Source organism: Neomonachus schauinslandi, chromosome 2 (genome assembly GCF_002201575.2).
Source record: "Neomonachus schauinslandi chromosome 2, ASM220157v2, whole genome shotgun sequence".
NCBI lineage: Eukaryota > Metazoa > Chordata > Mammalia > Carnivora > Phocidae > Neomonachus > Neomonachus schauinslandi.
In genome coordinates, this window is record NC_058404.1 from 134,614,702 (window position 1) to 134,627,528 (window position 12,827).

Genomic DNA, 12,827 nt, shown 5'->3' on the forward strand with positions numbered 1-12,827 from the left:
TGGGTGAGAAAATGATAAGTGAACAAGCAAATACAAGACCACTAAGGAACCACAAAAGACACAACAGCGATTCCCAGAAGAGTATATTGTGCATGCTGATTGGATGTATCAATGTTGTTCCATTTAGCACCATATCCATATTTTATGTGAGTTAAGGTGGAAGGAAGCCCCTGGGAACTGATTGCTGAAGGTATCTCAAAAATTACTGCAAGTTGTGTTTATAGTTTTCCTTCAAATCTGTGCTTGTAACTGACTTCTAAGAAAAGGAAAGATGTTTTGGCTACAATATATAGCTTCTAGCAGATGTCCATTAAAATTTCTCATAAGGTAAGTATGCCCGAGGGACTCAGACATTCTGTTCCAGCTTAGTAAAAGTCAAAATTAATATTAGACAAGTATGATTTGCCTCTTGGCCTCAATTAGCGAGTCCATCATCTTGAACCAAAGTAAACAATGAGAAAAAGTGTGAAAGATGCCAATGAACTGAAGGGGACCAGGGAAATTGGGTTGACCTCAGACTCCATCAGTTTCTAGCAAACCCCTCTACCTCTTGGCTTGCTTATGACCACAGTGCTTTTTATTTTCTCTTACTTACCAAGGGCTTCGTTTCATCTTCATCTTTGAAATAATAGAGCTGATCTCCCTTGAGCACAAACCAGCGAGTATGCCAAGTCTTGACAAAGCCTCCTTGCTTCCTCAGCCACCCACACTTCATGGCATTGTTCCGCCCTTGGCCTTGTTGGGGGCTCTCGGTGGAGTCATTGTTCTCCTCCATCATCAAGCTGATGAACTTTCCTATTTAGCAAGCAAGAAGAAAAAAAGGAAGAATAAAGTACTCTGACATATTCAACTCCCTCCTAAATCACTTCTGTCCCTTAAAAAAAGCAGGAAGAGTGAAAAATGTTTATTAACATACTTGCCAAATTTCTAGAAGCAAACCACAGACCTGACAACAACATGCCTGGGAAAAACTTGGGGAAAGTTTGTTGTGTCTTCCTTTAAGGAATTAGTCAGCTGGGTGATAATATTCCTTTCTTCCCAAGTAGAACTAAAGAATGGGAAAGTTCTAAAGGATATGTGTTAAGAAGCAATTTTTGAAAATAAACTAAAACCACCAACAAAAACATAATTCTCACGGTAATGGGCCTCTGTGTCTGGTTGCATTGATTGGGGCCTGCATGTGCAGGCCTGGGATTATCTGAGCAAACACTAGCCGGACACATGTTAAAATTTAAAGGGACTATTTTTAAAACCTCAATGGAAGACATTTGCTTTACACATGTGAAAATTTCTCAAAATGTATCTGCTCCCCATTCACCCAAAGTATCCCCTTGAGAGTTTCTTTGGCTGGTTGGTCAGGAATTAGTGCAGCTGAAAAAGTCTAGGAAACAAACAAACAAAACCCTGCTTGGCCAGTTGAGTTTCCTTCAACTCCAGGAGTGAGTGGTGCACTCCAGCTGCACGAAGAAGAATTTTCAAGGTTACATGTGAAGGAGCCTAAGGTCACACACACACTATACATAGCAAGAAAACGAGTCTATCACAGAGAAAATACAAATCGACAGGTGAGAAGTGAAAGTGTCTCTGTAACAACAGAGGAAGTGGCTTTCCCGGAGAGCAGGGGACCCGTGGTTACAAATAAAAGACATTTCCTGTCCCTGAGGCTTCCGGCAAAGGCTTCCTGATGTTTCTTTCTAAGCACTTTTTCAGGAAGTAAGAAGTTCAGACTTTACCCTGTGTCTCTGAGGATAGAAGAATACATATTAATTTGTAAAACAGAGAATATTCCTGTTTGGCATATTCATGCACAGAGCTCTTATTTTTTTCTGCTTGATTTCAGAAAACAAGCTGTCCTTCTGTCTAGTCTTTATTTCCACCACTAATTTTTCACTTGCTTTGTATGTCCATGATCCTACTTATAAATTCCATGAAGTTTCCACTGTCGGCCTTCAGTCATTTACGTTTCTTCCTTCAAGGTACAGGGTCAAACCCTCCACAGTGGGCCTCTAGTTTCTTTGAATTTAGTCCTGCCATTCCAGTTGCAGGGATGAAGCAGAACTTTGGTTCTAATTCTTCTAATTTATTTATTTATTTATTTTATTATGTTATGTTAGTCACCATACAATACATCATTGGTTTTTGATGTGGTGATCCACGATCCATTGTTTTCATATAACACCCAGTGCTCCATTCAATACATGCCCTCTTTAATACCCATCACCAGGCTAACCCCTCCCCCCACCCCCCTCCCCTCTAGAACCCTCAGTTTGTTTCTCAGAGTCCATAGTCTCTCATGGTTCATCTCTCCTTATTTGGATCATTCACACTATCTCAGTAGTTGTGCCTCTTCTACGGGCATGCATCACAATCTATCTCCAGCCCTGTTTTCAAGCTTCAAGTAGGTCGATTGACTACCATCTGTCCCATTCAGTATCCACTTTTCCCTTTCTTGTACTGAAATATCCTCCTAATGAACATGCCCTCACCCTACAAAACATCTCAAAACTTCCTTTGCTCTACAGGGCATTCCCACGAGAGAATCCACTGAGTGCAGGAAACATTCTCCCCGCAGCGTGTGTGCATGTATATGTGTGCAGACTGGCTCATGCCTGATGTTTCCAGTTTGTTATGCCCTTAGGGCAGGAATTTTCAACTTTCTTCTTTCATAGTACTTGACCTAGTATAAAGAGCCAAGTAAATCTCATTCTAAATGAACAATAAATGCTGTTAACGTAATTTAGATAATAAGTATGCTTATTTAGAACACTCTAAATCATCTTTTTTTGGCTTCCTGGTATTAAAATTGTTCAAATCTATACAACTGGCTATTTCATCGTCACCCATTTATTCTTTGACCAAATATCTTCACATATAAAGTTGAATAAGACCTTAAAACAGACATTCCAACATATGCACACACAGGCAGACCTACACAAAAATCTCTAATTCATTGTACAACAACTAATTCCTTCTTTGGGCTCTTCTTTCCCCCCGCCCCCTTTCCTCTCATATTCATGTTTTATATTAAATTTGAAAAATTCCCTCTAAAATGCTTCACGGTAATGGGTAACCTACCATCAATGATATAAAAAAATACAAGTGCCTAGTTTTGCCTTTGTCTACCATTAATACCTTAGTAAAAAATGTGTGCACATTAGACCATGATTCATGATTCTCCCTGCCTACGTCTTCTATAAGTACAGAGAAATCAACAATAGCATCGCCCACTGAACTCTTGGCTTTAATGCTTATATTTTCATGACTCCAGAATACATCAGAAAGTATTTTAATAGTACTGATTGTAACAATTCATTAAAACAGGAATGAAAACAAATTATATCATATCCCTAAGAGAAAATAATACCACAACTATTGCAGGATGCATAAAATTAAGTTTTACTAAAGTAACCATGATTTTTATAGAGGAGGTATTTTTTTTTTAAATATTTTATTTATTTATTTTAGAGAGAGCAAGAGAGAGAGCATGAGCGGGGAGGGAGGGGCAGAGGGAGAAGGAGAAGCAGACTCCGGGCTTGACCCCAGGACCCCTCCCGGGACCCGAGGATCATGACCTGAGCTAAAGGCAGCCACTTAACCGACTGAGCTACCCAGGTGCCCCAAGAGGAGTTTTAGTATTTCTACAGAAATCACATGGTTCAAATTCTACCCTTCATCTTTAAAATGAGAATGCTGGGTTGGATCATTTCTAACCATGGTCCCTGAGAAATTTCAGCACTCTGAAATCTACCGCCTCTGTAGTTCCATAAGGATAAAGACACCAGATATTATCAACACCTAGGACAATGTCTGATATATGGTGAAGCTCAATCAATGTTTGATGAATTCATAAATTTTGTAATGGGTTTGGTGCTAGATATCTAAAAGTGAACATGATCGCTCTCTGAAACCTGATCCTGACCCAAACCTGACCTTAGTAAGTGGTACCATGATATACCCAGTTAAGGGAGAGAAAAAGAAAGAAAAAAAAGTGGGGAAAAAAAGAAAAGTAATCATTTTTGATTCCTGACTCTTCCTCATCCTGAATATCAGAAGATTATATATCTCCCCCAAATATTTCAGATCCATCCATTTGGCTCCATCTCCACCACCACTCTGTGACCCAAGCCACCCTTGTCTTTGACTAGAGGGTTCTAACAGCCCTCTGACTGGTCTCATTGCTTCCATTTTTAACCACAAACACAAACATATGCTCACACAATTTCGTTCTCCACAAAACAGCCAAAGTGAGCTTTTAAAAATTTAAATCAAATAATGATTTTCTACTTTTCAATTTTTAATTGGCTCCCATTGTACTTATTTTAAAAACTTGGGCTTTAACCATGACCTGTAAGGCTCTGAGTCATTTGGCACCTGTTTACTGATTCATCTAACCTCATGCCACCTCCTCGTCATTTCCCCCACTCCAACACACGTGCATGCGTGCGCGTGTGTGTGTGCACGCACACACACACACACAGGCTCTGATGCAAGCAACGACACCAGCTTCCTTTCAGTTCTGGAAACACCCAAGCCCCATTATGCCTTGAATCTTGATACTTGCTGATCTCTGCCGTGGCTACTCCGTCTCACGCTCTTTACATACCCGACCCCTTCTCATTCTATACACTTACGAATCACCCAGTGAATCAGTTCCCCTGTTGCTATTCTCCATCACCGAACTCTGGCCTCTGTCTTCCTGAAACTTAACTAAATTGTTATTTCTTTAGCTGTTCACTGCCAATTATCCTTCCAGGAGACCATAAACTTCACAAGGTCAAGGACTTGCTTTTCCTCACTATAGTATACCCAGTGCTTTTAAGAGTGCTTATTTGGTATTCAGGAAACAATTGTTGAATCAATGAATAAGCTATGTGACAACCACAATAGAATTCCTACAAATAATATTTTGAACTTCCTAAATTGCATTTAATGCCTTAAAGAAGACTGTATACTTTAAGACCCTGATTCTTTTTCCTTTAACATAGAAGACGTCAATTAACATGAACATTGTACTTAAACACAATGTCAAAATCATCAAACCTAAAGGAATCTGAAACTGCCTTTCATGAAAAAATACAACATTCAAAATTTACACTTTTTAGCCTTGGCAGGAAATACATGTAACCAATTGTGGTTTAGCATGAAGAAAAATACAGTTTATTCAAATTCTCAGAGAATGATTTAACTGAATTTCCACTGGGAAAGTACTTTCCCCGTGGTTAGGACATGGCAGCTGAGTAGTACAGGAGATTACAAAATAGAACTCTCAACTTAAGTGTTCAGCAAATCCATATAACAATGACAACACAACAATAACATAAATAAATGGTTACTCTAAACTAAAATAAAAACAGAACTGATAAGTTAACTGGTGTCTTCAAATCAATCTTAGGAAAAAGCTTTAGTGATGATGACTGTGCCAAGCCGGGGCTTAGAAAGTTCCCATCATTTGATGGGCTGGTAGCTTTGAATTATTTTTCAGTGGTGGAAACTGGTTTGTGTATCCTTTTTGCAATCAGATGGGCTGGGAATGCAACAGTATTACATGGTGCAGTCAGAGATGAAGTTCATGCTCCTAGCAGAATTTTCTAAAAGTCAAACAGCACACTCATAAGTACTTATATATGTGACTTCATTTCAACAGAGATAAATAAACAAGCACAGAAACAAAAACGGGTACAGAATGTGATATGCCATAGAGTTGCAATAGCATATTGCATGACTACAGGACTATATGACTACATATGTTCAGCAAACACGAGAGAATGACAAAGGAGGGAGCTCGAGAGAAGGAGAAGGGAGAGAGAACAACTTGGATAGCATGACAATTCCACCACATGGCCTCTGTGACACTCAGTGAACGCGTGCTCCCGGGACAAGGGGGAGGTGCCTTCTTGCAGCCATGGTCCTTTCCCTCAGCCTCTGGTGGGGTGAGTCTCTCACTGTGCAAATGTGGCCCCAGAGTTTCAGAGTACACGTGATTTCACACCACGCGGCCCCTCGACACCAACAGGTACTCCCATTGTTCCATCAAAGAACAGTGATTTGTTCTATTGCTAGGGGAGAAAACAAAAATAAAACTGGCAGATTTGGTAAAATGCTGCAATTTGTGAGAGATTTATGTGACTTTCAAGAGTAATTTTGTTCACATCAAATTGTCACCTTTGGGGTTGACATGAGAACCTGATGCCTTTGCAAAATGAATGTGATTTCACTGTATACCACATATAACTACAGATAGTCAATATTTATCAAATTCTAACCTTTTTTTTTAAAGCTGTTTTGTAGCTGTTGCTAACATGATGGTTTGTCAAGCAGTAGTATATTTTATTGGGCTGTATGTCTAAATGCTAGCATATAGCCTTTCTATAGGTAATGGTTCACACAACAAAAATATGCACACAGAATGAAATAGTGTATGTGCATATATGAGTGCATACACACGCATGCGTGTGCGTGTGCTTGTGTGTGTGTGTGGGGGGGTGGGTATATATGCATTGTTGTGTATTCTCCCTAGTGAAGAAAATCCTGAAAGGCAAAATATTTATTACAATTTTTTCTCTCATTTTAAAATATTAAGTTCCTGGGTCCCTGGGTGGTTCAGTCAGTTAAGTGTCTGCCTTTGGCTCAGGTAATGATCCCAGGGTCTTGGGATCGAGCTCTGTGTCGGGCTCCAGGGAGCCCACTTCTCCCTCTCTTCCTTGCTCATGCTCTCTCACTATCATTGTTGCTATCTCTGTCACTCTGTCTCTCTCTCAAATAAATAAATAAGATCTTTTTTAAAAAAATAAAATAAAATATTAAGTTCCATGGCACTAGAAGACATGTAAGTATATTCTTGCAGATCTGACATTCTTTGACAAAGCAAAAAATAAAATAAAATAAAATAAAATAGCTCTGCCACAGGATGTTAATTGAACAACCTAATCATGGGATATGTCACAGTTAGTCTATAAAGTTATAGGTTTATTTTAATTTTTATTATTTCCCAGAACATTTCTTCCATAACTGCAATTGTTTGCCTGATTTAGAACTTAAAACTCTTTTTAATCTTCTAAATGTTTAGGTAATTTCAGACTTGACATTTCTCTCTCTCTCTCTTTCTCTGTCTCTGTTGTTTTCTTTCCATGAGAAGGCACAGGGAAAGTCCATATGAGCACACACCGAAAAAGTGGCCTTCCGCAAGCCAAGAAAACCTTTCCAGAATCTGACCATCTTGGCACCTTGATCTCGGACTTTCAGCCTCCATAACTGTAAGAAAATAAATTTCTGTTGTTTAAGCCACCCAGTCTAGGATAGTCTGTCATGGCAGTCAGAGCAGATTAAGACAATGCATATTTACAAAAAAATACACAAGAAAAACTTGAAAGAATTAAACCTTAGTAGCTTGTGGTAAGGTTAACTGCTAACAAAAGAAAACTAGTGAGTGAAAACTAGTTCAGCCTCTGTCCCTCACTCTGCAGCATACCACCTCTTCCTTGAAGAATGAATCAAACTGTGGTGCTTACAAGAGAATCAGTGCTCTAAGTCCGAGAATGCAGAGGATCTAGTGTAGATCATTTTTTAGCTCCAGGATAAATTCCAGGAGCCTAAATCTGTTTTTAGAAAGCAGTTTCTTAAAGTACCTCGAAAAGAGCCTGAAGTTTTCACAAAGGGTTGTTCTCACTGCCTGGACTTCATGGATAACCTTTATTCATCCTTCAGCTCCTCTACAAAGGCTTCCCTTTCATCCCCAATCTGGATATTTCCCTTCCATGAGTTCCCACATCACTGGGAATAACCTTTATTTCATGTGGGCCACATGCTTACTACTCTTCAGTCTTTGACACCGTAACACATTGTGAAAATGGGCTCCCTGTAACCCCCCAGACTAATTGCATATACTGAATATTCAAAAGTTTGTCGAATAAATGTCAATAAATGAAGGAATGTATGCATGAACAAAACATCAGTCTTTGGGGACTACTAGAATTGGCCCCAGAGGCCTCAAGGCTCCCCAGAGTACAGTGCAAAAATCCTAAAACATTTCATGTTCCTGAACACCAGAGCAAAGACTTCAATCCAAATTCTCCCACCTAATGCTAACCCTTTAAGTTTTTAGTAGTTTAAGGCTAAAACGAACTTCGGAAACTCAACAGTGAGCAAAGAAAACTTCCATTTGTCTCACTGGATGTTACTCTTAATTATAATTTGAGTTAAAAGTAAAGAAACATTTCTTCTTAAAACTCAAGAGTTTATGTGTGAAGAAAACAAAGGAATTAAATAAAATGCAACGGCTATGAATATGAAGTTTAAAACAGTCACCAAAAGAGCATACCTGGGGCAACTGTAACAGTAATAATTTTATAAATGTGCAGTTCTTTTCCTGAGGAAACACTAAATATCCTATTGCTTGATTCATTTGAAATTAAATTGTCCAAAACATCAGAGAATAGGCAATACTAGAAAAAGTATGTGTATGTGGGGGTGGAACAGGAACATCAATGTACATTTTATATTTTAAGCTTCAATATTTCCTTCATCATTTGGTGAGAAATCAAAATGATTTAACAGGATGAATCATTTTTTTAAAAAGCCCTCTTAAGGGGTGCCTGGGTGGCTCAGTCAGTTAAACGTCTGCCTTCGGCTCAGGTCATGATCCTGGAGTCCCAGGATCAAGTCCGGCATCGGGCTCCCTGCTCAGCAGGGGGTCTGCTTCTCCCTCTGCCCCTCACCCTGCTCGTGTTCTCTCTCTCAAATAAATAAATAAAATCTTTAAAAAAGAAAAAAAATCCCTCTTAAGTATTTATTTTGTTTTTGTTGTATGTTGAATGCCTCACACTCTAGAGAGAATCTGCTCACTCTTTAGGGGGTTTTAAATTAGACAGGGAGAAAAGTACATACTTTTTCATAATTTTAGTACATACTTAGATGTGTCCTCCACCACCACATCACTATTTGAGGGATAAGTGGGAAAAAAAAAATCATTGGAATTCCCAATGCTGATAACCTGAGTAGAAACAAAAATCAAATCAAAACAAATACTTTACCATCAATGGGATTAAGAGAGAAATGACAGATATATGGCAACCATACAGATACTCTTCAAGCTTACAGCAGACATTATTAATTAATCATAGTTCTCTTTCCTGTGGAACCTAAAATCACCCCCAGATGCCTTCTCAATACAACACTGTAGACAGTCACAACCCATCAATCATACATGAAAAGGAGAGGGAGACTCTAATATAAAAGAGAAATTCAGGTGCTCTACAAAAGAGAATGACATTTGAAATGGGAAAAGAAGAGAAAGTCAACTTCTCCCCCCCTTCCTTTTTTTTTTAAATTGAGATATAATTGACATAACATTATATTTAGTTTTACATGTACAATGTAATGATTCAATATTTGTATACATTGCAAGATATTCACCTCAGTAAGTCCAGTTAACATCCACCAGCATGCACAATTACAAAATTTTTTCTCATAATGAGAAATATCAGAATCCACTCTCCTAGCTATTTTCAAATATGCAATGCTATATTATTAACTATAGTCACTGTGCTGTAGATTACTGAAAAATATGGAACACATCATGAGCCTGTATGTCTGTCTACACAGGGACCATGTTAGCTTCTCTGTATTGCTTCAATTTTAGTATACGTACTGCGGAAGCAAACATTGAAGTCAACTTTTCTTAATGGAAGGAAATAATAGCTCACTGAGAGCTTTAGGACAGCAACTACCATTGTGTCATATGGCCACAAAGAACAAAGAAAACAGATCTTAAGTAGGGAAAAGGTAATAGTAGTTGGATATTCCTATTTTATAGTAATCCAACTTATGACTAGATCCCTAAAAATAGGATCAGAAAAAAAAAAAATAGGATCAGAAAGCTGAATTTATAAACATCTCAATTTTCAAGCTTTTGTGTGTCCCTTCCCTCCCTCACTCATTGCTCATTAGTAAAACTTTGTTTTGAAAAGCTGTCTCAAGGAACCATGAAGTTGTCCACACCTAAATCTGAAAAGTAACGGGATTATAATACCCAAATGATGGGAGAGCAATGGCAGCAATGAAGGAGGGCTTTTGTACACAGTGGAAAGAGCAGGGAAAGCCAAGCTGAACCAAGGAGAATGTTGAGCAAGACAGTCAGGGTTGCGGGGGGGAGGGTAAGCTGGGTCCTCTCCACAACTGGGAAATAACCTCAGGGTTTATCATTTGTAGAGCTCCTCCATCTCTGTCCACTAATGATCACCTTTTTAAGCTTAGATAAAAGCTTGTATGAAATACTACTTTTAATGTCAGATTCCTTTAGTGAGTCCAACCCAGGAAAATCAGATATGTTGTCGATTACATTATCATTTCAAGGCTCTCCGAGGGGCCAGCTTCAAAGAAAATACAAGTAGGGAGCTTTGGCTGAGATAGTCATTTGCCTACAATGAAGTCTCAGGTTTTCTTCAAACGCAAGCCTTGAGGTACTTAATGATTTCCAATAAGGGCCGCTGCTTCTTTGTCAATTAATCCTGTGTGGTGAACATCATCAGCCTTGCTTTATAAGCTCTGGAAAATTACTAGGTACTCTGAGTATATAAATCTTGTCCTAATCACTGAACCACAGTTCCTCTCCCAGTGGTTTATTATATTGAGGTACTGACAACAGAATGTTTTCATTAGAATTTGAAGAAAGTGGAGGGATGTCACAGCGAAAAAAAATCTAACTGCTATTCTACTTTATTCAGCATCATTCACATTATGATGGACTTTGATGTGTTAAACTTTGATCTTGGATGAGGTATCATTATGCTCATATAATCTGAACACACTTTAGTTCTTCAAAATATCAAATTAATTTACACTCTAGTTTTAGACAAGCTGAATTGAAACCTAGCTTTACTTGCCCCTGAATATATTTAATTAGCAGTTCAGTGAAAGATAACTAAATCCTAAACTTAAAAAAAAAAACAAAAAAACATTTTTTTAAAATAGGAAGCTTGGCAGGACATATGTTATCTGGAACTCCCTGAAGCCTATCTTTGCAGAGCTGTCCTTCCCTTGGGCCACGTTGTTTTCAGTTCAAGGCCACAGGGTAGGCCTGGATGCGATTATGCAGAGTTCCTGAGCTACCCACACACACAAACAGTGACCAGCCTAGAGAGTGGGCATGTGACTGAAGCAGTTCCAACTGGAGTCCTTCCTCAGGACAGTTATAGAGACGCTGGAAGGATGATGAAATTACCTTCTGTGGGTTCCAAGTTGAGCCAATAAATATATATGTTGAACACAATGGAAAGCCAGATTTCTCACTGATGGTAGAGAGAGTTATGAATACGGAAATGGGAAGAAAATAATGTATCCTGTGGTTTGAGATTAGAATTAGAGGTATCAGTATGGACTCATAGTTTTTATTTTATTTTTAAATAAAAATTGTATATATTTAAGGTGTACAATATGATGATTTGTGTACATATACATAAAAATGATAACTATAGTCAAGCTAATTAACATATCAGCTCAACAGTTACCTTTTTGTGTGTGTGATGAAAGCATCTAAAATCTACTCTCGGGGCGCCTGGGTGGCTCAGCCATTAAGCGTCTGCCTTCTGCTCAGGTCATGGTCCCAGGGTCCTGGGATCAAGCCCCGCATCGGGCTCCCTGCTCTGCAGGAAGCTTGCTTCTCCCTCTCCCACTCCCCCTGCTTGTGTTCCCTCTCTTGCTATCTCTCTCTGTCAAATAAATAAATAAAATCTTAAAATAAATAAATTAATAAATAAAATCTACTCTCAGCAAATTTCTAGTATCCCATAAAGTATTGTTAATTATAGTCATCAGGCTATACATTAGAAGTCTAGATGTATTCATCCTAAATCTTCAACAAAGCAGGAAAGAATGTCCAATGGAAAAAAGACAGTCTCTTCAACAAATGGTGTTGGGAAAATTGGACAGCCACATGCAGAAGAATGAAACTGGACCACTTCCTTACACCATACACAAAAGTAGACTCAAAATGGTTGAAAGACCCAAATGTGAGACAGGAGTCCATCCACATCCTAAAGGAGAACACAGGCAGCAACCTCTTAGACCTCAACTGCAGCAACTTCTTCCTAGAAACATCGCCAAAGGCAAGGGAAGCAAGGGCAAAAAAGAACTATTGGGACTTCATCAAGATAAAAAGCTTTTGCAAAGCAAAGGAAACAGTCAACAAAACCAAAAGACAACCGACAGAATGGGAGAAGATATTTGCAAAGGACATATCAGATAAAGGGCTAGTATCCAAAATCTATAAAGAACTTACCAAACTCAACACCCAAAGAACAAATAATCCCATCAAGGAATGGGCAGAAGACATGAACATTTTTCCAAAGAAGACATCCAAATGGCCAACAGACCATGAAAAAGTGCTCAACATCGTTCAGCATCAGGGAAATCCAAATCAAAACCTCAATGAGATACCACCTCACACCAGTCAGAATGGCTAAAATTAACAAGTCAGGAAATGACAGATGTTGGTGAGGATGTGGAGAAAGGGGAACCCTCCTACACTGTTGGTGGGAATGCAAGCTGGTGCAGCCACTCTGGAAAACAGTATGGAGGTTCCTCAAAAAGTTGAAAATAGAGCTACCGTATGACCCAGCAATTGCACTACTGGATGTTTACCTCAAAGATACAAATGTAGGGATCTGAAGGGGTATGTACACCCTGATATTTATAGCAGCAATGTCCACAACAGCCAAACTGTGGAAAGAGTGTCCATTGACAGATGAATAGATAAAGAAGATGTGGTACGTGTATACACACACACACACACACACACACACACACACACACACACACACACACACACACAC

General features: G+C 38.8%; 1 protein-coding gene and 1 pseudogene across 1 annotated transcript in view; both read right to left on the reverse strand.

Moving 5' to 3' along the window:
- ARHGAP24 (Rho GTPase activating protein 24) overlaps positions 1-12,827 on the reverse strand; it is a 503,873-nt gene that overhangs the window by 418,683 nt on the left and 72,363 nt on the right. Inside the window, exon 2 of the mRNA XM_021702249.1 lies at positions 596-795. Coding sequence (XP_021557924.1) covers positions 596-778 — 183 coding nt within the window. The 5' untranslated portion in view covers positions 779-795. The remainder of the gene's footprint in view (positions 1-595; positions 796-12,827) is intronic.
- On the reverse strand, positions 9,557-9,657 carry LOC123324203 (annotated as a pseudogene).